Source organism: Nilaparvata lugens, chromosome 2 (genome assembly GCF_014356525.2).
Source record: "Nilaparvata lugens isolate BPH chromosome 2, ASM1435652v1, whole genome shotgun sequence".
Taxonomy (NCBI): Eukaryota; Metazoa; Arthropoda; class Insecta; order Hemiptera; family Delphacidae; genus Nilaparvata; species Nilaparvata lugens.
In genome coordinates this window covers 622,586-650,581 of record NC_052505.1, presented here as the reverse complement: position 1 = coordinate 650,581, position 27,996 = coordinate 622,586, and the positions used below count along the sequence as shown (strand labels likewise).

The following is a 27,996-nucleotide window of genomic DNA, read 5'->3' as shown; positions in this document are numbered from 1 at the left end:
ATTATAAGGTCGAAAAGATGAAAAAATTGGAGGCAGAAGTGTTTTTTCAAAAAATGTCTCACCTTCAAGAGCGGATATCTCAGAAACGATAAGAGATATGAAGAAAATGTAGAGAACAAAACTTGTTGGTAATTTTGTGAGCATCAATTTTTTACAGTGTACAAATGTTCATAAGATACATAGTTTCCGAGATATATGAGAAAAGTGAAAAAATGGTACTTTCAAACCACCTCCACTCCTTTAGCACATGAGGTAGGGGTGAGGACTTTCGATATGTTAATACTCTTACTATCCTTAAAAGAGCTGTGGAGTTGAAAATTGTGTTCCAAACTTTTCATTCTATAATCTTCAATTGACTGGACTAGAACAGTAACACAAAATATCTGATTAAACTATTTCTATGTTCGGAACAGATACGGTACACAATAAGAAAACATAATTAAGACAGTAGTTTCAAATCAAGAGACTGCAACAGAGTATTGGGCCTATTTAACTTGCTAAGTAATCAAAACTACAATTGCTACAACACGAGTTTGTTCAACACACTTGTTCAATTAAGTAGAACTCGTCTGACCTTTGCATAGGAAAATTCCTTCTCCAGCTCTTCAAGATCTAGGGACTGAGCTTTTTTATGTTCGCTAGACCACTCAGACGTTCCTGGGACATTGTTGATCTTAGATATATGTCTTCATTAGCTTGAGTTTGGAAAAAGCTTCTTATAAAATTTTACTATTAACATTGAATTTATTATTTATTTGCATTTAAAAATTTTCCGTTCCTTAAAATTTGCCGCCCCCAAAAATCTGCCGCCCTGTGCGGCCGCCCGGTCCGCCCACCCCTGGGGCCGGGCCTGATTGTAGGGCAAGTCATTGATAAAGATATTAAACAAAGTAGGCCCAAGTATGGATCCCTGAGGCACTCCTCGCCCATTTTGCTGCCATGTAGAAAATACCTGAGAGCCCTCACAATCATTCTTTACAGCTTGATATCTCCTCTCAAGGTAGGATCTGAAAAATGTCTCTGCAAAACCACTAAATCCATAAAACCTCAACTTACCCAAAAGGAGACCGTGGTCGACCATCTCGAAAACCCTGGACAAGTCACAGAAGACTCCCACAGCCCTCTGCGACCCATCCAGAGCACTCAACAAATCGGTCACAACATAGAAGGTAGCAGACTTAGTCGACGCACCTCTTCTAAAACCATATTGCCTATTATAGAGAATGTTTTCATCCACCAAGTAAGCAGACATCTGCTGGAATACTACTCTTTCAAAAATCTTGGAAAAAGTTGTCAACAATGCAATGGGACGATAATTTTTGACATTTTTCCTACTCTCCTTTTTATGGATGGGTTTATTAAACTGCAAATTTTAGCTTTTGTGGGAATACACCTTCCTTCAGACACAAATTGATGATGTAGGTGAGAGGCTGTAGTATAATGGGACATACTCGTTTTACCACCTTGGAAGAAATCTCATCCCATCCACACGAGCCAGTATTTTTTAGACCTAAGACAGCCCTTTTCACCTCACTCTCACTAACAGCTTTAAATCTGAACAAGCCGTCTTGCCTACCAATTTTCTCGAGATATTGCTTCCCACTACTTGACCTAGTAGTGCTCAACCCTTCAGTACTACACTCCAAAAAGTAATCATTGAGAAAAGATGCTACTTTTACCGGATCGGAGATCACATCATCGCCATTGGACAATTCAATCTTTTGCTCATTACAATTTGACAGGCCTAATTCTTTCCTTACGACAGTCCATGCTCCTCTGTTAACATTAGTAGACTTTGAGATGAGCTTTTCATTAGCTTTTTGTTTGGCCAATAATATCATTCTTTTCAGGATCTTCTTATAAGTAGCAAAGTATTGTAAAAATGTGGGGTCTCTATTGGTTCTAGCCTCTATACAAAGCTCTCTCTTCCTACCACACGAAATCTTGATTCCATTTGTCACCCAGTTCGTGTTAGAGTTGGTCACTGTAGCTTTAAACTTCTTTAGTGGGAAGCATTCTATAAAACAACGATAGAATAAGGAATGGAATGCATTAAATGCATTTTCACCTCCATTATTGATCAAGCAAGGGGACCAGTCTACCGTTTTTAACAGGTTGTAGAATAAATTCAATGATATATCATTTATACATCTTCCCAACCTATATACAGGGCGTTCCGGAGCAAACCCGTTTTTCAGAGTGACACTTAAGGCTAGATGGTCTGAGAGACCAGGGTCTATTATATTCTCATGAATACTGCTTACATTGTGATTCGTGATTATATTATCAATACAAGTGGCTGAAGACGAAGATATTCTGGTTGGCTTGTCAAAAATGAATTTATATAAATTTGATGTCGTGATGTTCAAAAACTTATTCTTGTCTCTACTATTTTCATCAAGAATGTCAATATTGAAATCGCCACATATAAATATTGCTTTCTGCCTGAAGCTCTTCTTAAGCAAGCACAAGAGCCTATCATAAATATTGAACAAGTCCTCCACAGGACTATCCGGCGCCCTATATACAGAGATCACTACAAATACTCTAGATATTCCATCTCTCCTCAGACCAAACTCAACAGCTGCACACTCAAATGCACTATCAATGGACAAGGCCTCAATATCTTCTCTAACTTTGAGATTGATGGACTTTTTCAACACTATACACGTACCACCCATCTTTTATTATTTCTACTGTAAGATGAAGCAAGAATATAGTTATTGAGTCTGTTCAGAATAGTAGTATCACATGAAGCCAGCCAATGTTCATTGAATGACACAACCAATGAACACTTGAGATCTGCAAGGAGTACGTTCAACTCTTCTATTTTGTTTCCAATGCCCTGTATATTCATGATGAAGAGGAATGGTGTATGACTGGAATTACCCGATTCTACTCTATTATTTGACCGGGTGGATCCATCTCTAAAAAACTCTGTTTACCTGTAGGGGGGTTACTATCTGATAACAAACCAGCTGGTGGTTGCATACTGCTTTCAATTAACTCTGCCAGTCTATCACAGAAAATTCTCTTGCCAGATCGATTCATATGTAATCCATGTCTTGTAAAGTTTTGTCTTTTTAGTCGCTCATTGAGGAAACATAACCCCAGTTGCTTGGAATTTTTATCTTTGACCCTGTTGATTGAACAGTGAATTGCTTTATTTGTCAGACCGATCGTTTTGTTGAGTTCCGGCCTATCATACCTGTTTGGAAGTGTACTTATTATTACATTTGTTGTATTAGAGAGTGGCACCATTTCTTCTATTTTCCTTGTAATTAGCGGGAGATGATTTGAATTAGGAGCAATGATATTATTTGAGCCACCCAGTATGATCAGATAATCATTTTCATTGAAATCCTTTGTTTGCTCTTTGGCTGACTCCACCACTGCTTCTATAGTTGCGCCGGGCTTGAAGAAACACTGAACCTCAAACTTTCTTCTTAAACTTTTATTGAGAAGGTCACTACAATCTCGTCCATGACTAGATGTCAATAGTAACACTCTACCTTTCCTACTTTCCTTTGATTTGAGTTCAGTTTTTTCAGCAGTCTTCAAAGCTTCTCTGTACGTTTTATTTAGCTCATTTCCAGCAATACTCTCAACATCATGACTTTTTTTATTTTTATTTTCAATTCCAAAAGGAGCTTTTCCCCCGCAATGACCAATTTCTATAATTTTATTTCTAACAGACTGACTAGTTTGACTAGCAGATTGACTAGTTTGCGATAAAACATTGAAAGAGTTTCCTGCTCTTAATTCACCACAGTCAAAAGATGAGTCAATTATGGTTTCACCCGGCGAATAGAAATTTCTAAGGTCTTCTGTTTCCATTTTCAACGATTTATTTTCAGCTCTCAGTAGTGCATTATCAGCCTCTAAAACTTCTATTGCAGTCATCATTCCAGTAATGTTTGCTCTAAGGTTTTCATTCTCCTGTTTCAAAACGTTCTGAACTCGAAGGGCCGACTCCAATTCATCTATCCTCGCTTGGTGTGTGTGCATTAAAGATGTTTGTTCTTCTCTACAAGCCTCCAGCTCGATTTGTAGACTCATAGCATGTGCAATAATGTCATCTCTTTGTTGTTGAAGCTCAACTTCTCTCAGAGATTCGTCAAGTGCTACCGAAAGAAGAGATGGAGAGTCTCTTCTGTATGACGGTGTGTTTACCGCTGCATTTTTTGTTGCTATCTTGTCTGATCCACCACAGGCAACAGGTGAGTTGGGACTACTCATCAAAATTGACTCATCGTTATTTACCTTTTCCCTGTTGCTTATTGGTGAATTTTCCATGCTAATGTGACCTTCAGTATGTTTTTGTGGTGAATGACTATGTAAACCATCATCTTTCAAAACTTTAGATTCGCTTAAATTAGTCCTAATTGTAGCTGAACATGTCCTAACCAAGCACCTCCAAACAACACTATCATCAGCCCGTCGATTATCCCGCCTGTACTTATAGCCTTTCACTATTAGCCCCGGTTTTTTTTGCTGTGTTAGAAACTTTTCAATCTTCTCCATATTAAGTTTCCCATTCATGACCACTCAGACAACCAATTAATATTTAGTTCCCAACACCGACATAAAGCGAAGCAAGAAAAATAAAGAAGAGCTAGAAATTATCGTGATTATGTAGATTAATTAGGTCAAGTACTATGAATGCTTATTCGTTCATGAGTTAGTGTATGATTGTATTTTAGTGTATGAATTAGTTTATGAATGTAATTTCCCTGAATAAAAATCCTCGAAATTAAATTATGGGTATTGAAATTAAGATAGGGCTTACGTTTAAAGCTTATGAATTCAATAATAATTATTTTAAAAATGATAATAATATTAAAATGTATTGTAATAAAATATTGGCAACGGAATATAAATTCGTATTTATAACTCGGTAGACTAGTTTAAGAACAGTTATAGAGGTAAAAAGAATTAATTGGGCCAAATACCGTAAGGGCTTAACTTATATTCATGAAAGTCCCTTGAAATCAAAACCTCTAGATAAATGTGATGTGGTATTGAAGTTAAGAATGTAGAAGCTAATCTATCCGATAAGAAGAAGATGAAAGTTTCTAGGTAGGGAAATGAACACGATAAAACAATGCTCGATTATGTTTACAACTTAATACCGTCAACAAATATGAATGAAAGTTCTGAAACAGGCAGAAAAAATAAAATGAAATAGTCTGTTGTCGAATCGCTCGTACCCCGTCCCACACCGGGCCAAGAGCGACTACTACAGGATGCAATGCTTACAAAAATTACAGAGCAGCCTGCCGAATTTTACAAAACCATTTCGGCCCGCATCAAAATTAACTCAACAATTAAGTCAACAAAGCTCAGTTTCCCTTTCCAGAAAAGTAAACAGAAAAACTAATATTAAGAAATATATTACGAATAGAGAACAACTAATTTTCAGATAGGATATAAATCATTTAATTATTATTATTATTTACTGCAATTATTTTATTTCTATTTTCTTTAGTGTACTGTAAGACAGAGATAATTAAAATCAGTGGAAAAAAAACACGTGATCCAATATTGGAATTTAATTTTTCAAGTTGGAATAAATTTTTCAAAATATATACAATTATAAGTTACCGTATACATAAACAATTGTTTCTACTTGTTTTGTAAAACGGCTCCAAATCACCAAGCAAAACATTTTATAATAAAACGATTTCTATGTATAGGCCTGAATAACTTTCTTCTACTGTATAAAATATTGAGTTCTATTCTCATGCCATACCGTAGACGATTTACAATATCAATTTGGAGCTCCGCAATTAAAAGTTTTGAATGGAAGAACTTTGACTTGAGTATAAAGGAACTTGGACTTGAACTTGAGAATATAATTATATGAAGGATTATACTAGCTAATAGTTCAGCAAGTATTGAGATTGACTCGATAACAAATGAGAGTCAATAATTATAGCGTCTGTTCTTCTAAAACACTAGCTATAATTTTCTCAGGAGTGTAAGAGAATTACCTACTTAATAATATGTTGACTCTTAACAAATTTCATTTTCAGATCCAAATGAATACGGCTGACTTTCTGAGAAAGTACATTGACCTGATGCGCTATGACAATATCGATAATAGCTCTTTTCCATTCCTATTTTTCATTGCAATTCACACATTTGCTGTGATCAATGTGGGTATTGCCATTCTAGTCGATTCAGGGAGCACGGAGAGATCAATACTCGCAGTGGCGGATATTCTGATATGCTCAATACATGCTTCAAATATGATTAAACGCAATTTCAATTACCAAGATGCCATCAATTGGCTGCAATTCATTGCCGAGGACTTCACTGTTGACTGCAACAATTTGAGAGACAATGATGTACTCATGGGAATCATTCAGAAATATTATCATGATAGAAGGGAAAGTATGAAAGCCATGTGTGACACTATAGCTAAACTTTTCATATTTTTGACTTTTATGACTCAATGCAAGAATGTTATGATCAATATTTCTTTGAGCTTCTCACCAGATAGTCTGCAAAATGAATCAAATGACTGGCCCACACCTTTTTTATCCTATTGTCCACCTGATCTCAAATCTCCAATTTTTTTCGCTTATACATTTTCTGTACAGTTTTTACTGCACATAATCTATTATCTGGAAGGCTATTACATAATATCTTCGGTGTATCTATCAACTGAAAAGGTACTTGTGGATTCTGAGATCATCAACATAATTTCAAAACACATTGTAAAGGATTTTTCTGAATCTGATTGCAAAATTGATGATTGTGGAGAACATGAATTCAAAATAAATCAAGGATTCAAAAGTTATAAAGAAGCAACAGAAATGCAAAAGTTGAAAAAAAATATGGCACTTATGGTATATTGTCACCAAAAACTAAACAGGTGAGATGTTGGTGAATTTTTAATTATTATTGCTTGTAATTTAAATCCTATAATTTCAGAACCAATTAGACAATGATTCTAGACAATAGAGATAATGCACCTCGAATTTTAATTTCACTAATCCTCTACTCACCATACCATTTCTATCTTTTATCACAAAGTGTTATCTATCATAAGATTCCTATGTAAGCAGGCCTATTATGAATTAGATTTTTCAGTAAAATATCAGAAGTAGCAGTACAGCATCAATTCAAGTACATTTTAATCATCAATAATTTATCGTATTTTCTATATTTGTTTAACTCTCCCGTGTTATCGGATGGGCACGTTACATTGTCGGTCCCTGCTGAAGTATGACAGTCGTGAGGCTTGAATAGTATATTCAGGCGAGGTGGAAACTTTTCAACTTCCGTCAGGGACTCCTCAACCCTAAAAGCAATATGATTATTATTATTTGTTAAGCAAATCCAAAGCTGTGAGAAACAACAAAACAAATTCAATGTGTTGAATATTTTGAATTTTTGGAGGGACGAAACGTAATTCTTAACTAGTAGAGTCTTAATTGACCGAGCGAAATGAGGTCTAAGATTCAAGTGACGGTTTGGCATTTCTCTTTATGTTTATATGCTTATATTATGTTGCGCATTTACGGCGAAACGCGGTAATGGATTTTCATGAAATTTGACAGGTATGTACCTTTTTAAATTGCGCGTCGACGTATATACTGTACAAGGTCAATCAATCAATCAATCAATTTTATTGGAAAATAATTTTTTTACAATGTTGGGTCCTGCTAAACCCATGGGTTTTTCAGCAGGTGCCATATCAAAACAAAATTTTCACAACTTTAAATTAAAATAAAGTACAAATGAAATAAAATTAGGCTATTTGTCGTGAATACAAGAAATGAAAAAAAAAAGGAATTACAATAATAATGAGAAAATGAAAAAAAAAAACATAATAATCAGAAGTAAGAGTAATAGAGTTAATAAATAACATTATTATAAGCATGATAAATAAGGAGTTAATTAAGAACTAAAAGGAATAAAAGAAGGAATAAAGTAGGAAGTATTTTAAACAATATTAATATACTACTAAATTATTAGTCGTTCAGGCTGGCGGCAGTGACTTTACAACATATATATAATAATTTAAAACCAGCGGAATAGGCTATTTGAAAGATGAAAAAGAAAATTCATCGTACGCAGGCCTATTAGAAATTATTATTCAAATAATGATAATAAATATTTATTGTTTATTTCAGAATTTAGAGTACTATTATCACTGTGTTTTATTCTCATTTCGATTCCACTGGGTTGAAATCAAGTTGGGATTGTTTATTACATAGATCATTACATCCGTTTTTGAGTAGTCTCTTATGTTTGCAGGTAGTTTGTTGAAAAGGAAAGGTATTATGTAGAGCAGAGATCTTTTTCCATAAATATTATTGAATCAGGGAATTTGGTATATTATTGGTGACCTGAAATTGTAATGGGCAGGAGGAGCTAGAAGTCTATAGTGGAAATTATTTTTGAAAAATACTATTATTTTGAAGGTGTAAAAATTTCTTGGTGTCAGAGTTTGATAAAAAATTTGTAGGGTTTGAAGGTTGTTCAAATTTAAGTTTAGATGGGGTATTCTAGACGAAATAACTTTTAGGATCCTCAACTGTATTTTCTCTACTCTCAATAATGAGTAATTTGCAGCACAGCCCCATGATTGAACTCAATATCGTATAATGGATTCTACTAACGACTTATAAATTAAATACAGGCAATCAACAGTGATGTTTTTATGTAAATAAAATATTTTAGCGCTTAATGCCTGGAGTTTCTTGGATATTATATTGTCAATTTGAGAATGCCATCTCATGCTACAATCTATCATTATTCCAAGGTAACGTGTATCACTGGTTTTTGGAAATTTTGCATTCCAAGGATAATATAAAAGGAAAAAGGAGCCTCCCCCATACGCTAATATTAGAGTAAAAAACAGACTTTAGAATCATTCATCATAAATCAGCTGTCGAGTGAATTATAAATTGCATGCCATGACGCATGCAATTCAATATCTCAATGTAACTTGGTAAAAAAATCAGCAGCTGTGTAGTAGACTATTTATTGCATGCCTCATTGAATGCAATTTTTATGCACTATTAAATGAACTATTGATTGCGTGCAATAACGCATGCAATTAATAACTAAAATAACATAGTATTAATTGTCTCTCGAACTTTCTCTGCTTTGAACTCGGGCTGTCCTGTTGTCAGTATGTCTTGAAGGAGATTAGCTTTTGATGTTAGCATTTTTGATACACCAACCCGAACAGCCATTAGCCGTTTTCACACCGATATCTCGCCGACACGACATACAGAGTGGATTTACTCTGATGGACAGTATAAGAGGAGGCTGCGGTTTACAACTACGCAAGGTCTACTGTTCACAGAACTACTAGTATCTCATTGACCGAGCGAAGTGGGGTATAAGATTCAAGTCGACGGTTTCGCATTTCTCTTCATGTTCAAATGTTCAAACTATATGTTGTGGATTTACAGCGAAACGCATCAATAGATTTTCATGAAATTTGACAGGTACGGTATGTTCCTTTTTGAATTCCGCGTCGACGTATACATAAGGTTTTTTTAAAATTTTGCATTTAAAGGATAATACAAAAGGAAAAGGAGTCTCCTACGAACGCCAGTATTACCGTAAAAATCAGACCATAGAATATTATTTATCATAAATCAGCTGTCTAATGGACTATAATACTATATACCCGTTCAAAAACATCAAACATTCTTGAAAAAAATGTATCTTTCCATAAGCTGAGGCCAAGTTTGGAGTTGTTACAGGAAACCCTTTTTTTACATTTTTCTTTTTGAATCTGATGATTAAAATTGCAACAAATATTATTAAAAAAAAATTGATTTCTAAAATCATGAAAAGTGAGAAATGAAGTTTGTAAGAAATCAGCATTATGATAGTTTATTCTGTTAATTTCAACACACCGATTTTTCGCCGTCACGAAAACACAGAATGTTCTCTGATGGGTTGATAGGCTTTGCATACGACACGTAACAGTACGATAGAACAGAAATAGGGATGTCAATCCCGTCCATTTTTGATACCTAAAAATCCCGGGATTTCTCAGCGTCAATCCCGGGATTTTCGGGAGTAAAAAGCCTGAAATTGTGAATAGTATTTTTCCAAAAACAATTCAATATAGAATTCATCTACAGTGATGAATATGTGTTTTACATGACTAATTTATTGTTCTAAGGCTCAACTCACATGCGACTCAGGTCGAGAAGAGACTCGACTCTGGTCAAGGGCATGTGTTTAGAATGATGAGGTCGCGGAGACTAGAATCGACTGGTCTGAGTGTCACCATTTGGAAACACATGCTCTCTACTAGAGTCGAGTCTCTTCTCGACCTGAGTCGCGTAAGTGTGAGTTGAGCCTTAGTGTTGAGTCTTAGTGTTTGACTAATTTATTCTACAGGCACAGGCACAGCCTACAGTTGCATATACATAATATACTGTACTCTGTACTGGCTAAATAGAATTCACATAATGGGTTCGCGTCATTCTCAGTATGGTTGTTGATCGGTTCAACATCGGTTTCAAGCCTCTACGTTTGTTTCTGTTTACACAAGAAATTTAATTATATACTTAAGAATCCTATTCTATATTAAAAATTCCATTCTATATTAAAAATTCTATTCTATATTAATAGTTCTATTCTCTATTACAATCTATATTCACTGGTCTAGCCGGCGCAAAATTTGCAATAGGCCTAGTGCTGATGTAATTTCCTTGAAATGCACTCAGAACTTTGAAAATACTTCAGAAATCAGAAATAAACAAGCACCATCTATTAATTCTCTTATCTGTCTAATGATTCATCTTCTCTTCATGATATATCTTCTCTTTCTCTATCATAAGTTAGTAGAATATAGCTGTAGAATAGTTGAAGTGATAATACAGTTGGCTCTACAAGATTCCATTTAGTAGTGGTACAACTTTTGAAAAATGTTACTCCTAATCTTAAAAACATTTATAGGAATAGAATGTTTAATTTTAATATGTTTCCTAAGTAATGTTTCATTTAAATAATATTCTCTCTCTCTATAATGAGCCCTTTTTTATCTACACACACTGTTACTGAATATGTAATTGAGGAGGAACAATTGGTTGAAAATGCTTACATTTCTAAACAAAACTAGAACCTAACCTATCTAATTGAAATGAACCTAACCTAACCTAATCAATTGAAATGGAAAACCATCAAGTGATTGGAGTTGTTTAAAATGCTTTGGATGATATTTTAAGTGTTATTGAATTTATGTAACCATGCATTTCTGTGCTCCCAAATACATTATAATGGAGTCCATTATAATTGTAAACAACCTCATAAGCAGCCATGTCTTTTCAAGTCCAGCTACTCTGTTTACGTTCTTTTCCATCGGTGGAAAAGTATGATGGGCTGATCAGTGAACGAACCGGATATGACGTAATTTTTCTCTTATAATTTAGACCAAAGACCTTGAAGAGATATAAACCCACAATGCCTATGCCTTCCCAATGCTAGCTCTTACTTGAAATTAAAGGCTGCCATTGAGGTATTTTAGTGAGAAATATCATATAGCCTAATATATATTTTTGTGACATTATAGATTACAAAAATCTCCAAGAACTTTAGTATGTAATAATCTTCCAGGTTGTCCCTTCAATGGCCGATTTCAATTCCAAGTACACTAGCGCTGCATGTGAGTCTATGCATCTTCAAGGTCTTTTGAGTTAGACCAAACAGTCACAGTATACATACAGTATGGAAACTCGACTAGTACCCTGGCACAAAAATCCGCCATCTTGTTAGAAAGTTCCGCATTGAAATAGTATGGGAGGTTCGGATCACTTAACAGATCCGGATCAATTGATCTCGTCCACTGCCGTGAGCCAATCAAAAGACCAGGATTGGGATTGGAACTTTCTAACAAGATGGCGCAGTCACGTGACGTGTCTAGTATTTGTGCCATGTAAAAAGCATTGGTTGTATAGGCGTTTGATTGATAGTTTCCTTTCTGTATCTATTCAGTGAAACAGTCAGTGAACAAGGGTTCAGAATCACATTCACTCACCGATCAGTGGCTTTGAACGAACCATTGTTGGCTTTTGTCCAAAATCATAATAATAATCCTATGCCTATTATATTTATTGACAAATTATAGGTAGCCTACCGTACCGGTGAACCGAAATATTCTTAGTACGAAATAGTCTTAGTATGCTATGTCATTTTGACGTCACCGGGCATGCGCAGAAGGCCGGTAACTGGAATTTACAATATACAAAACAAAAATCTGCTGTGGCGCACTCATACAACTTTCCTTGCCGTTATGAAAATTGATCACTTAACGCTAGTGTTCACGCGCATCTCAAGTCTACTATTCAAAGATCTGAGACAGCTGGTGACAGGACCATAACGCTGGAGACACGCGAGGTCTGCTATTTCTTCATAGTGAATGATTGCTAAATCTTTTTCACTTGAATTTTTTTAAATTGTATCTGAGGCCTGATAATTGGGAATCTAAAATCAAACTTTGCATAGATGGGGCGGAATTCCTGAAATTTTTACAGATATGGGACTTGTGGCAGTTGATAGAGCTTGAAAATGTCTATTCTAGGTATAAATTTGATCAAATTCGTTGGAGCCGTTTTCGAGAAAATCGCGAAAACCCCTGTTTTTGACAACATTATCGCCATTTTAGCCGCCATCTTGTATTGCATTTGATCGAAATTGTTCGTGTCGAATCCTTATATTGTAAGGACCTCAAGTTCCAAATTTCAAGTCATTCTGTTAATTGGGAGATGAGATATCGTGTACACAGACGCACATACACTCATACGCACACCCACACACACATACAGACCAATACCCAAAAACCACTTTTTTGGACTCAGGGGACCTTGAAACATATAGAAATTTAGAAATTGGAGTACCTCAATTTTTTTCGGAAAGCAATACTTTCATTACCTATGGTAATAGGTCAAGGAAAGTTAAAATTTTCTACTGTAAATTTCATCTCGATAACTATTAGGTAATGAGAAAACGCAAAAATCACTGATATGGGAGTTTAATATCTGAAACATGGTAGATCCGTTCATATAAATAGGATCGTATTAAACTCCTTTGGTAATACGGCAAGAAAAATAAAAATATACTCTTTCTCCAGTTGACTGAAGTCAAATATGATTTTAATCTATTGTGTTTTTGTGGAGCATATATAATATATCAATTCAAATTTCGAATTGATGTCACTAAGATTTTGTTTTTATTTTGCAGAGATTTCAAGATTTGTATGGACGGCTCAAAATTCATGCTGACAATAACCAATTTGGTAATAATGCTCTATAGCTGTATGCTGGCATATTTGGTGCTGAAGGTAACGTTTTTGAGGAGAAAAATTAAATCACCCATTCATTTTATAGTTCATAAAGGATGAAAACCCCTATTCATTGTTAAGAATGATACCATTCACTGCACAAAAGGGAAATTCTATTAAAACTCTTCAAATGCCACATATGAGCTATTAATCTTCCATTAATACTAGACGAAAAGATCATTCTATTATTTTTTGATAGGTACTATGAAAAGTGAGTAGCATGAATTTCCATAAAGAATATGAATTCTTAAAGGAAAAATTGGGACTGGTTTTATTATTCCGAAAAAAGATCTATGTTTCATCCTGAGAAGCTTCTATGAAAGTGAAATAGTTGGCTTCTATATTGCATTGAGTACCAAATGCTATTTTATTTTATAGAATCTTGTTTGAAAACTTGAAGCTATACATGCTCACAACATGGTTAAGCACTACCTCCGTAAACCTTTGTTTACGGAGGTAGTGGGTTAAGGCCCGTCGCAAAGTAGACCCACGCTAATCCACGAAAAGCAGCCCACGCCGTGGGTTGTTTTGTAAACCATTGCTAGGCTTTTCCAGACATCTGTGTAATTATAATAATACATGCAATGAATAATCTACTTGTCAGCTGATTGATTATGAATAATTCTATATAGCAATGGTTTACAAAACATCCCACGGCATGGGTTGCTTTTCGTGGATTAGCGTGGGTCTACTTTGCGGCGGGCCTTAGGCTATGTATTGGAAATAAATAAAAAATACAAGAACTAATAATAAATTCTCTAATAGTTCCCGACCGTCTAAAGAGAAATTGTATCCATTATTTGTTGAAGTGATCGGTGCATAAGTGGATAAGCCAACAGAATCAGAATTATATTTATGAGTTTGAGTACCTACTAGCTTTTTTATAAATACGATCCCTACCCACATTATTTCCATAATATTATGAGTCTTTCAATCTAATAATTGGGTCAATGTGGTAATTCTTAATCTTCTACAGACTGATGATTTAGAGAAGGTAACAATCTATGGTGCGATGTTTGTATTCATAAACCTAACTGTATTCTCTGCTCATCACAATGGTCAGCGTCTATCCAACCAGGTAAATTGTAGTACCTATTTAAATTACTTTCTCCATTTTGGGATGAATGGATTATGAGATTGATGAATGCAAACGACTACCTTAGGTAATTGCAATGAATTAAGTAATTGTGGAACTAGTTTATTCATTTAAAAAGTAGTGTGTTGTCCTGAAAAAGTACATCAGGAATTTATGGGACAACATACAGTATTATACACATTATACAGAATTAATATAATTATAATAAAATACAGTTTTCTTCCGATTTTGAATTGACTTGTCTCATAATAGTCCAGTCAAGGAAAGGTTGTAGGGGGAAAAGTTGGGAAGATAATTTTTGATCCCACATGCAGTTCTGTTTATTTTAGTAAGGAGGTAAACATATCAAAAGTTCCCACCCCTGTTCCACTGAACAAAAAGTGTAACCATTTTTGAATGGTTATTAGTTATGTCGGTTGAACGCATTGTTCTCAAGATATGAGTGTGAAAGCAAGACGCTGAAAAATGCAACTTTTAAACCACCCTCATCCCCTTAGCACATGAGTTAGGAATTGGGACTTTTGATATGTTCTCCTCCTAACTAGTCTCAACAAAGTTGCAAAGTCAAAAATTTTGTTTAAAACATTCCCTCCAAATTCCTTTGTCAATTGGTCCATTGTTGCAAAAATGGAGAATACAAAACCAACACTAAAGCTGCTGCAAAAGGTGTAGAGAAAATCGTGAATGTGTGAAATTATACATCAAATTGAATTCAATGCTCTATAAGCTCATAATCAACAAGAATTTTTCCCATCGATTTTAAAAAAATATAAGAGCGAAAATAGGAAAAAATTGGTGGCAAACGTGTTTTTTTTCAAAAATGTCACACCTCCAAGAGCGGATATCTCAAAAACTAGAGGAGATTTAAAAAATGTTGTTGAATGGATATTGTAGGAAATCATGTTTTAATTTGTTAAATGACAGTCAAGTCCTTATAAGATACATAGTTTTTGTGTTTTATACGAGAAACCAAAAAATGGTATTTTCAAACCACCCCCACCCCCTATTTACGTTGAATATTTTTAATTTAAGAAATCTTGATAGCGTACAGTAATATTATTCATTGCTATCAGACTAATTAAATAATTCAATTATGAGTTATAGCTATTAATAATTCAATAGTAGAATTGATTGATTTTTGTGTATTCAGTTTAGTACTATGACAGACTTTACTGTAATAAAAATTTAGTGCTCCTGCTGTGAACAGTTAGTGATATAAATATTACGGTAAAAGTATTGTACTGTATCAGGTACCAATTAAATAAAGGTATAGAAATTTAGCATAAATACTTTTTTATCCCAAATACAATGATTTTGTCTAAATTGGCCACAATTAAATGTGAAAAATAAAATTCATTTTGATCACTATTTTCAGAATGATGTGCTGCGTCAATCACTAGCCTCGCTTCCATGGATCAATAAGCCTGATTGGTTCAAGAAGACTTTGTACATCATGATGACACGAGCTAATGTCAACAATGAGATGAGGCCCTATGGCATCTACTCTCTCAGCTACTTGTCATTTAAAGATGTAAGTACTAGGTACCTTGTCTATAGACGACCAAAATTTCAATTTGAAACAAATAAACTCTGTAACTTCTTATATAGATTAAAGTACATGAACTAAAATTTGGGCCAATAAAACTTCGGCTTACAATATGAATGTCTTGCAAATGATAGCATATTTATTCATTTGATGGTCACAATAGGAACTTACTTTGATATAATTGATATTACACATTATTTAATTCACTGTTTTTTTAAACTGAACATAATTCAATATTGAGGATAAACTAAGCATCAGCCTAATTTTTGATCGGTTAAACCCTCTTCGAAAAAATACTCACTCCAAACTTTTCACTGGAAAACCTTCACGTGAATAAGATAAGTCTTTATTCTGAGTTTGGGAAGATATATACAGAAAAGCAGAAAAACGACGAACACTAAAAAATATTTCAGAGTATTGAACTACTGTAATCTTGAAAGCATGTTCAACTGTGGGCCACTATGACTCATATATATATATATATATATATATATATATATATATATATATATATATGAATATATATAATATATATATATATAATATATATATATATATATATATATATATATATATATATTCTAAACAATAGATTCATCATTCATTTAATAATTAGAATGGAATAAGTCATTATTCAAATAATCTATTCCACTATACATGACGAACTGCAAGTTAATAATCTGTTTCGATTCGAACTATTTTGATGACACTAAAGTCTAATTTTTGAATAATAGTTATTGAAAACTATTAGGCTACTCACGTAGAGCGCTTTCGGATTTTATAAATCCATCTTCATATTACACTTTCTAGTAATTAAACTTACATTAGAAGAAGTTTGCTTTAATTCTCCTCATCTGTCCAGTTTGAATTCAAATACACTGTATAATTTTGAAATTACTAGATCGAACTGTATTGAAAAACAATATTTTTTCCAGTTGGTAAAAACGGCGTTCTCTTTTGGAAATATTCTTTATTCGAGGAAACTCACAAGTCAAGCTTGAGCAAGTGAAGCAACGCAATATTTGATTGAAAAAAAAGGATGTCAAAAACAAGAAGTGGGCTCTCTGTATAACTCTCAGAGTCGCATCAAAGAAGAATACGGTTTTATTGATTGGAAAATCTATAGATTATTATTTCATTTCTCCACTTTTTTAATAAATCAAATTTTCATGAACGAGAAACATTCAAAATTTAGAAATAAAAACAATATTGATTTTTGAAAATACTATTCATTTAACTTGAGTAACTTTTCATAGAGAAAACTATGTCAGGAAATAAGTGACATCCTTCTTCCCTGAGGTGATTTTGGCTGTTCAGGAAGCTCTTCCACACTCCTTCCAGTGATCTATGCCACCTCAGTACCGGTACCTATACATATTGCCGCTTTCAAGTCATCTGAAGTGATTTTTATTAGTGGGGACATTCGAAAGAGCGAGTTTATCGACATAAACCCCATACTTGTTTTGGGCAATAGCCTGTTTTTCTTTTCTGATCATTGTATTGTTTGTGCCAACCTAATAAATAAATGATACTTTAAATGAATTGAAAGCGGCAATATATACTGAGGTGTCATGGATCATTTGTACACTAGAACGAGTGTGGAAGAGCTTCCTGAACAGAATAAAAAAATGCATCAGGGGAGAAGGACTTGAAAAATAAATTGGAGAGTATCATAAAAATAAGAAAGTATTATCGTATAATATATAAAAAAGTGAAATGGTACTGATTCATTCACTCACTCACTCTTTCATAATCAACAAAACTAGAAATATACTTGACCAAATACATAAAAATTTGGCAGGTTTCTCCAGTTGGCCTTCTAGAGGCGTACTGAAATCGGATTTGAAAAAAATTCAACGTACAGCAAGATGAAATCAATGTAATAATAATCATACTTTATAGAAATCTTTTTTTATCAGAGACTAGCCTAGCTATGTACATAAGTATATTAATTTAAACATTTTTTAATAATCATAACACATTTTTTTTATTTAAGTCTAAAATCCTAACGTTTTAGACAGTTCATCAAGCACATCATCTGGGGAGATGGTTATTTCTCGGTGAACTTTCAGCATTGTTAATCCATTTAATCTTTGCTGTCCTATCGAATTCCGTAGGTATGTTTTCATTCTACGCAGGGTGGAGAGAGATCGTTCACTTAGAGATCGTTGATACCGGCAGAGTTATAAAAATCTTCAACAGGGAATGGATTGTCTGAAAAATATATCTGTTACAGGCTCTAAAAAATTCCATTCTCTCCTTTGAATTCATTTTTAATTCTCTAGCTGTTTCCCACCAAAGCTGGAGCTCTCCAATGGCTGCTCGTTCACTACATTTCAAATCATCAATATAGAGAGTGGGTGAAAAGTCCGAGAACGGCTTAATATCTCATACACAATGATTATTTGACGGTGGGTGTGATCAGGGCCGCCCAAAGGGTGGGGCGACCGGGGCGGTCGCCCCGGGCGCCGCGGCTAGGGGGGCGCCGCGGTCGTATGATGATTAGCGCCCCGACATTTTCGGTTCAATTACCTTTATTTCACCTTCACGTTGAAGGTCTTTAACCATTTTCTTATCAATCCATTTCTATGTATAACTCATTACTTATATGTGTGGTGTTAATTGTGGCATAGACAATTAAAACTTTGGTAAATACAGTCACTCTACGCATAGCATAGGTGTATATTTTTCCAGTCATTGAGTGAGCCTGTGCGCGCCCACTGCCCCTGCAACCTGCAAGTCGTCATTGGTCGCTTCATTGTCCAATGCTGGGTGATAAAACTTCTTATTTTATACTCTTTTCTAACCTTGTATTCTGCAGGCTAAAACCTATTTATTTTTAAATTTCCATTGGCATTTCGAAATTGAATTTTTTTCAATTTAGGAATATCAACGGAAATTTCAAATTAAATAGGTTTTAGAACCTGTCACCTGCAGAATACAAGGTGGGAAAAGAGTATGAAATAAGACAAGCTGGACCGGATAGTTTAAATATGGAGCTGTTCAAGCATAGGGAACTCTTCTTCAAACTTCGCTTCCTCCATTTGATATGTGCTGGAGACAATAATTGAGGATACCGGAAGTTTGGAAAGTGGCTGCAGTCAAATCTCTTTTCAAGAAGGGAGATATAGTCCAGTCACTATATACATTGGTGCTTGCAATTTATATTGTAGTTCTGATTTTTTACTTTCGTTGACCTATTACCATAGGTAAAGAAAGTGTTGCTTTCCGAAAAAAATAAGGTACCCCAATTTCTAAATTTCTATACGTTTTAAGGTCCCCTGAGTCCGAAAAAGTGGTTTTTGGGTATTGGTATGTGTGTGTGTGTGTGTGTGTGTGTGTGTGTGTGTGTGTGTGTGTGTGTGTGTGTATGAGTGTGCGTCTGTGTACACGATATCTCATCTCCCAGTTAAAGGAATGACTTGAAATTTGGAACGTGAGGTCCTTACACTATAAGGATCCGACACGAACAATTTCGATCAAATGCAATCCAAGATGGCGGCTAAAATGGCGAAAATGTTGCCAAAAAGAGGGATTTTCGCAATTTCCTCGAAAACGGCTCCAACGATTCTGATTTTCATACCTGAAATAGTCATTGATGAGCTCTATCAACTGCAACAAGTCCTATATCTGTAAAAATTTCAGGAGCTCCGCCCCATCTATGCGAAGTTTGATTTTAGATTCTCAAGTATCAGCCTTCATATACAATTTAAACAAAAAAAATCCAAGTGGAAAAGATTGAGCATGAAAATCTCTACAATCAATGTCCAGTAACATGTTCACCTTAAATTGAAAATAAGTTGAAATTCGAGAAAATGTGATAATTAAATCGCAAACTGTTGGCAATTAAATCATTCACTACGAAGTAGCAGACCTCGTGTGTCTCCAGCGTTATTGTCCCATCACCAGCTGTCTCATGTATTTGAATAGTAGACTTGGGATGCGCGAGAACACTAGCGTAAGGTGATCAATTTTCATAACGGCAAGGAAAGTTGTGTGAGTGCGCTTCACCAGATTTCTAATATATTATTTGGATACATGAGAAAAGTCCAGAACCAATTTCTTCATGCAAAATTTTCTTGTGATAGATACAGAGTGGCCCAAAAACCTCGTATTTTCAGTTCATTTTCCAGTTTTCAGCTATTTCTGCCAAATCCAGTAATCGGATGTAAAAATTTGCTCCAGCCTTTGTTTTAGATTATAAAATTCTGAATAAGATGAGATCATTCGCAACTATCTATATCCATCTCCAATAAGTACTGAGCTATGATTTTTCAAAAATGAGTAAAACTTAGAGACAAAATTAATTCTGATGAGTTTTAATTTCTTATCAACAATATCTTCCGATTTTTACCAATTAGTTAAATGTATAATTCAAAGTCCCTCTGGGCCTATTTTTGTGCTCTAAAATCTAAGATCAGGATACAGGTTTATTTTTTCTTTGAATTTCACTCATTTTTAAAAAAAGCATAACTCAGTACTTATTGGAGATAGATAGTTGCTAATGATCTCATTTTATAATCTAAAACAATGGCTGGAGCAAATTTTTCCGTCAGGTCACTGGATTTGGCAGAAAAAGCTGAAAACTGGAAAATGAGCTGAAAATATGAGGTTCTGGACTATTTGTTCCGGTCTTCTCTCATGTATCCAAAAATATATATTTAAAAATCATAACTACCATATAAATTGCAAGCACACCTCCTTTTTTATGTCTATATTAACTGGACTGAGGAAGTTCCTTTGACAACCATAGAGAAATCAGCTTGCTAAACACTGTTTACAAAATCTATAGCATGATTATCAAGGAGAGGATGCAACCCATAATGGAAGTTCTCCTCCTGGAAGAGCAATGTAGCTTCACTTTGAAATACTACCTCACCGCGCTATACTTTGGGGGGGGGGCAATACAAAATCTCGCCCCGGGCGCCTATTAACCTCGGAGCGGCCCTGGGTGTGATTGGGGATCCTACTCAAAATACTACTTTACTATGACTTCAAAAATCTGGTCCGACATCTTGGATCCGCCATAATGAATGCAACTTTTTTTTAAATAGAAAGGTGGTCATGCGATACATGATTCCGATACCAAATTTAAAGAAAAAAAGAATGGTGAGAACCGCATATCGATATTTCAAACTGTTAAGAAGATACATTCACATTGTTAATCAATACTATTCAAAGCAGAGAGGAGAGAAAAAAGTCCGAGGACGGCTTCATATATCATACACAAAGGTAATTTGATGGTGGGCGCTGAATCTTTTTTCATCAGAGACTAGCCTAGCTATGTACATAAGTATATTAATTTTAACATTTTTTAATAATCATAACAATTTTTTTTATTTAAGTCTAAAATCCAAACGTCTTGATGTTTTAGACAGTTCATCAAGCACTTTATCTGGGGAGATGGTTATTTCTCGGTGAACTTTTAGCATCGTTAATCCATTTAATCTTTGCTGCCTTATCGAATTCCGTAGGTACCGTATGTTTTCATTCTACGCAGGGTGGAGAGAGATCGTTCACTTAGAGGTCGTTGATACCGGCAGAGTTATAAAAATCTTCAACAGGGAATGGATTGTCTGGAACATATATCTGTTACAGGTTGTAAAAAAGTTCATTCTCTCCTTTGAATTCATTTCTAATTCTCTAGCTGTTTCCCACCAAAGCTGGAGCTCTCCAATGGCTGCTCGTTCACTACATTTCAAATCATCAATATAGAGAGTGGGTGAAAAGTCCGAGAACGGCTTAATATCTCATACACAATGATTATTTGACGGTGGGTGTGATTGGGGATCCTACTCAAAATACTACTTTACTATGACTTCAAAAATCTGGTCTGACATCTTGGATCCGCCATATTGAATGCAACTTTTTTTTAAATAGAAAGGTGGTCATGCGATACATGATTTCGATACCAAATTTAAAGAAAAAAAGCATGGTGAGAACCGCATATCGATATTTCAAACTGTTAAGAATATACATTCACATTGTTAATCAATACTATTCAAAGCAGAACGGAGAGAAAAAAGTCCGAGGACGGCTTCATATATCATACACAAAGGTAATTGATTGATTGAGTACTTTATTTATGTAGATTACAATATATACTGGCTTATACACTTACATACAATAGCTTACAATACAGCAAAATTATAGATGAATTTACATAGTATAGACTAAGAAAATAATTATTGAACTGTATATGATATGAAAAAGCAATTTGTTATATAATAACTATAGATAATAATTATATTGTTATGCATCTACATAAATTGGCAGAGCTTTGGACATATCAATGTCCATTCTTCGGAAAGAATATTAAAAATATCCTCCCCACTAACTCTCTACCAAAACGTTAATTTCGTTATTTAAACTAAGGATTTATTTATTAATGGAAATATTGTAAAAGTTCCAATCAATATGAATATTTAAGAGAAAAAAAAAACAGAAAATTGATGAAGTAAAATGATTATATAGGTACATAAGATCAAATAATTGATTAATAAAATGAAGTAGGCAGAAAGTAGATCAGGGTTATCAACTTTAAGTAATATACAGCAGTATGCAGTGGATAATTGAAATAACATGAGTTTATATAATATAACTATATATATATATATATATCTATATATATATATATACAATTCGTTCTATAACAAGGTTTAAAGGTTTATATTGGTGGAATGGGTGAGGGATGGTTGTCATGTGATCGTTCTAGGGCCGGACAGTTTCAGTCATTTGTTTAAGTCAGGATGAAGCTCGCTCGGCTCTCGATAGACCTGATAGAAACAGGAAGTGTATTCCATGAACGACAGGCACTGACTAAGAAGGATTTTGTAAAAATAGTAGTTCGATGATTGGATATCCTTAAAGTACTATCTATGGTTCTAGTATGTGAAGCATCTATCCTCCTACCTTCAGAGACAAATTTGAAACCATCTTTAAAATAGTTCGGATTACCGTATTTCAAGATATCTCTAACAAGCTTGACTATTCGAAAAAGCCTCTGATCGGGAAGCTTAAATGTTGAACTAGCAATGTGGGCTGGGGTGATATGATCATGGCGTTGGAGAGAGCAGACAAATTGTAGACAATAATTTTGGCAACGCTATAGTTTATCATTCAGAGTGACTTGCATATCATCAAGAACAGAATTACAATACATTAAATGTGAGAAGATGAGAGATTGAACCAATAATAATTTAATGTTTCTAGGGAGAATATCGTGCATTTTCTTCAATGCATGCGTGGCTGAGAATACCTTTTTACAAGTTTTGTTCACTTGTTCTGACCAGTCAAGAGTATTATTCATAATAATGCCTAAATTTTTAACTGAGCTACAGTAAGGAATGTAATTACCATCTACACTAATTTTGTGAATCGATTCAAGGTCAATATTGTTTATAAGACGAGAATATCCAATTATAATGGGTTGTGTTTTGATGGGATTAAGCTTAAGGCCATTTTTCCTTGTCCATTCCACTATCGAATTGATATCCTGATTCATTATTCCAACTGTTTCATTAATTTTTGTTATGGGACAGCTTAAATAGATTTGAAGGTCGTCTGCATAAGTATGGAAACTGGAGAATTTGATAATGGAAGAAAGGTCATTAGCATACAAAGTGAAGAGGAGAGGACCTAAAATTGAACCTTGTGGTACTCCATGCATAACGTTCTTCCAAGTTGACTTTTTGTCACCGACAGATACACATTGTTTCCTACCTAATAGATAGGATTTAAACCAAACTAACGAGTTGTGACTGAAACCAAGAATAGCCAACTTATTCAGAAGGACTGTATGATCAACAGTATTGAATGCTTTAGGAAAATCAAATAGGGTGAGGATGGTGCATTTTCTTTGGTCCATAGCAAAGTCTCAGTTGAATGGAATTTTCTAAAGCCTGATTGAAAGTTATGAAGCTTACTATTGTTGTCTAGAAATTTTACAACTTGAGCATGAATGAGTCTTTCTTGCACTTTGGACAATGCAGGTAAAATACTGATTGGTCTAAAATCCTCAACTTTATTGGGTGATGGAACTTCATTTAGAGGGCGAACCAGAGCAAACTTCCAGTTTTCAGGGAAAATGCCTTCTTCAAGTGACTTGTTGAAAATGTATGTGATGGTTGGTAAAACAGCAAATAACATCTTGTTGATAAATTTAATAGGAATTTTGTCTACACCCGTAGCATTACTATGAATACGTTGAATTGCTCTGAAAGTGTCTTCTTCTGAGATTAGATGGAAATGAAATTGATCAGTGATTGGTAAATCTAAGTTTGTAACCTGCTCTTCAAGATCATCGATATGATTAGCAATGACAACTTCGTCGCGTTGGTTAGAGTGTGAAACGAAATGGTCGTTTATATTATTCAATGGTAAGTCAATTTGTGGATTCGATTTCTGTTTGCCAAGCCCGAATTCTTTTATTCCCTGCCAAAGTGATTTAGAGTCTTGTCTATTGTTTGTCATAAACGAATCCAAGTACCTAATCTTTGAGTTCCGTAATTCCTGTTTAACCCTATTTCTAAGGCTCCTATACTCTATCAAACTGTCCAAGTCAAATGTCTTTTTAAATTTTCTATGTGCTTTGTCTCTACGTCCCATCATCTTAAGTATGTCTTCAGTCATCCACGGTACTCGTCGTTTTCTATTAATCCTCCTTGTCACATAAGGTGCATGTTTGTCATACAAAGTCAAAGTCCAATTTTCGAAAGTCTTGACCATGTCATCAACTGAGGGTAATGATTCAATTTGATGCCATGGAGTCTGAGCCAGATCAGTCAGGAAGGTGGCTTCATCAAAGTTTTTGAAGTCTCTATAAGTGATAATTTTCTGTTCTGGCTTGGGTATCTTATGGGAAAGTACACAGTAGATCAAATCATGTCTGGAAATAGCTGGGACTGAGATTTGGCCTGCTTGAACCACCTCATTGGGATCACTAACAATAAGAAGGTCAATGAGTGTGTCTGATTCATTAGTATGATGAGTTGGATCGAGAGGTGAAATAGTCATGTTTAGGCATTGGAGAATTGTAGTCAGTTGAAAGTACCTAGTCAAAGTTACGATTTGTCATGTTCAAGTCGGTGTTCATATCCCCCATAACTAGTATATGGTTATAACAAGGCATAAGAGAAAGCAAGGCATTTTCGAAATCTGTGAAATGACCTATTTTTGGTGGGCAATAACATATACCAACGAGTAATTTTTCAGTACTAGATAAGGATGATTCAAGTAGCATAAACTCTTGTCTGGAACAATACTCTTGTTTAGATGTGATTAAAACTTTTGCTTTGATACCATCTTTCACATAAATTGCTACACCCCCACAAGCTTTATTTAATCTATCATTATGGAAAAGATTATATCCAGGCAATGCAACAAAATTTGATGAAATACTAGGCTTCAAAAATGATTCGGAAATTCCGATTATATTGAAATCCTGAAAACGGAAGATTGCTCTGAGTTCATCAATGTGGCAACTGAGGGATTGTACGTTAAGGTGAGCAGCCTTGAAAAGTCGGTGTTCATATCCCCCATAACTAGTATATGGTTATAACAAGGCATAAGAGAAAGCAAGGCATTTTCGAAATCTGTGAAATGACCTATTTTTGGTGGGCAATAACATATACCAACGAGTAATTTTTCAGTACTAGATAAGGATGATTCAAGTAGCATAAACTCTTGTCTGGAACAATACTCTTGTTTAGATGTGATTAAAACTTTTGCTTTGATACCATCTTTCACATAAATTGCTACACCCCCACAAGCTTTATTTAATCTATCATTATGGAAAAGATTATATCCAGGCAATGCAACAAAATTTGATGAAATACTAGGCTTCAAAAATGATTCGGAAATTCCGATTATATTGAAATCCTGAAAACGGAAGATTGCTCTGAGTTCATCAATGTGGCAACTGAGGGATTGTACGTTAAGGTGAGCAGCCTTGAAAAGTTTTTTGTAAGAGTGGAGCTTATTTGCTAGAAACATACCTGCGTCATTATTACTATTATTGAAATAATCATACCTACTTGAGGGCGAGTGAGAGGCATCATGGAAGCAGCAGACCAATCGTGAACCGACCTCAGAATGACACATGACGGGAAAAATGGGGATGAAACTGATAAAACTCAACCTAAATGAAAAAGTCTCTTGATTCGAGTGCATTCAGTATGCCTTGACAGTTCGGCTCCCTTCACTATTCAAAGCACTTGTTCAAAAAATTCACTAAACACAATAAGATGTAGATGTGTGGAGCTCCGGTGATGAATAATCCTAATGGTGAATAAGATGAAGATTGAGGAAGAACTGGTGGTGGGAGATCTGGTCCAAGTGGAGATAGATCGAGTAGGTATCTAGTAGTGGAAGAATCGTGTCCAAGTGGAGGTAGAGCGAGAAGGAATCCAGTAGTGGAAGATTGAGTCCAAGTGGTGACAGAGAGAGATGGAATCCAGTGGTGGACAATCGAATCCAAGTGGTGATAGAGAGAGATGGAATCCAGTAGTGGAAGATCATGTTCATGATGGAGATAGAGCGAAATGGGATCCAGTAAAAACTGAAAAAGTGAAGAAAAAGCCAGCAGAAAAACGAAAAATCTTTGAAGAAAGTTATCAATAGAGAAAAGACACATAATACAACTGATAATGAATAATATTCGCATTAAATTGAAGAGGAATAGTATGATTTAATGTGGGAAAGAATCGAATATTATATGTATGAATATATGGATATTATAATATAATATATGGATATTAGTAGAAAGTAATCAGATAGAAAGAGAAAAGGTATAAAGATATATAGATAAAGAAAGAGAAATAAACATTCAAAAATGCTGGATAGCTAGTGGAATAATCACAGGGAGAATAATGATAATAATAGGGAAGAAAAGAACAGAAAGAAGGAATGTGCACAAATTGAGAAGAACTTATGAAACTGAACTATAGAATAAGAAATAGAACATCGTATTGTGATCTTGAATTAATCAAGGAGAGAAGGAGAAAAGAAAAGAAAAAGAAAGAGAAGAAGAAGAAGAAGAAGACGAAGAAGAAGAATAGAAAAGAATAATAATCATCATCGCAAACAACAATATTCAAGTAATCATTATAAATATAAGATCAAGAAGAGAAATGAGAAAGAAAAATAAGAAGTAGAGGAGACGATGGAGAAAGTGTTAGATCATTTTAGATGAGTTTTAAATAGGATTGAACGGTGAAGTGTGAAAAATATTATAAAGTATTAGAAGTATAATTAACTATTGGGAGTTGCAATAACGATAAAAGTAGTAAATTGAGAGCTGTAATATTTTAGTGATGAATGTCTAAAATAACGTTAAATGAAACACATCCCCTATATAAGCATATGAACAGACTACCCACCCCTCTGTTCTATCAATAACTCTTCACACATTAGCTTCTATTGTTCGAGCTGTGGCAACAGTAGAAGATATCATTATGTACACCTAATATAGAGGAGATTACTAACTTTACCTATAGATTACATCCACATCTATAACATATGTTAATCATCCAATTTATTTGAAATTCAGCATTTCGAAAATTATCAATTATGGAAATAATTTTGGTAAGAGATGTAATAATTATTAGTAAGAATAGAGATAATGATTCTCTAAGTACCCTCTGGAGTATAGTAGTTGATGCATTGAACGTAGTTTTGGGAATTAATATCAAGATAAATTATTAATCAGTATTAACAAATGTGGATCTCCTTAGTTTGAAATAATTGCCTCATATATAACCATAAATAGCAGTGGAAAGATTCATTTATAGAACAGAAAGCCAGCTCATGAAAAATGCCAAGGTATATCTACTGTGAAATGTATTAATACGAATTTCCTATTATTGTAGTGAAGGGCACCTCAGTCATCGAATCCTGAAATGATTTAATTTACCTTTATTTTTTGAAGGTCGGTCATCCTCTCGACTGTGTGGACCCTCTTGGATCCTCCCTCGCCGATAGAGATCTTGATCCTCCTGTCCGATGACCAGACATTCCTATGCCCATGACGGTCGG

The 27,996-nt window shown here is 34.6% G+C and overlaps 1 protein-coding gene across 4 annotated transcripts in view; it reads left to right on the top strand.

Annotated features, from left to right (window-relative positions):
• LOC111043634 overlaps positions 1 to 27,996 on the top strand; it is a 237,813-nt gene that overhangs the window by 79,221 nt on the left and 130,596 nt on the right. For 3 of the 4 annotated variants that reach the window (XM_039421509.1, XM_039421511.1, XM_039421510.1), the window contains 3 exons: positions 13,222 to 13,321; positions 14,298 to 14,399; positions 15,793 to 15,948. In XM_039421509.1, coding sequence (XP_039277443.1) covers positions 13,222 to 13,321; positions 14,298 to 14,399; positions 15,793 to 15,948 — 358 coding nt within the window. Of the gene's footprint in view, positions 1 to 6,787; positions 6,881 to 13,221; positions 13,322 to 14,297; positions 14,400 to 15,792; positions 15,949 to 27,996 lie in introns of those variants that run through there. The other variant, XM_039421513.1, reaches the window with a different exon arrangement.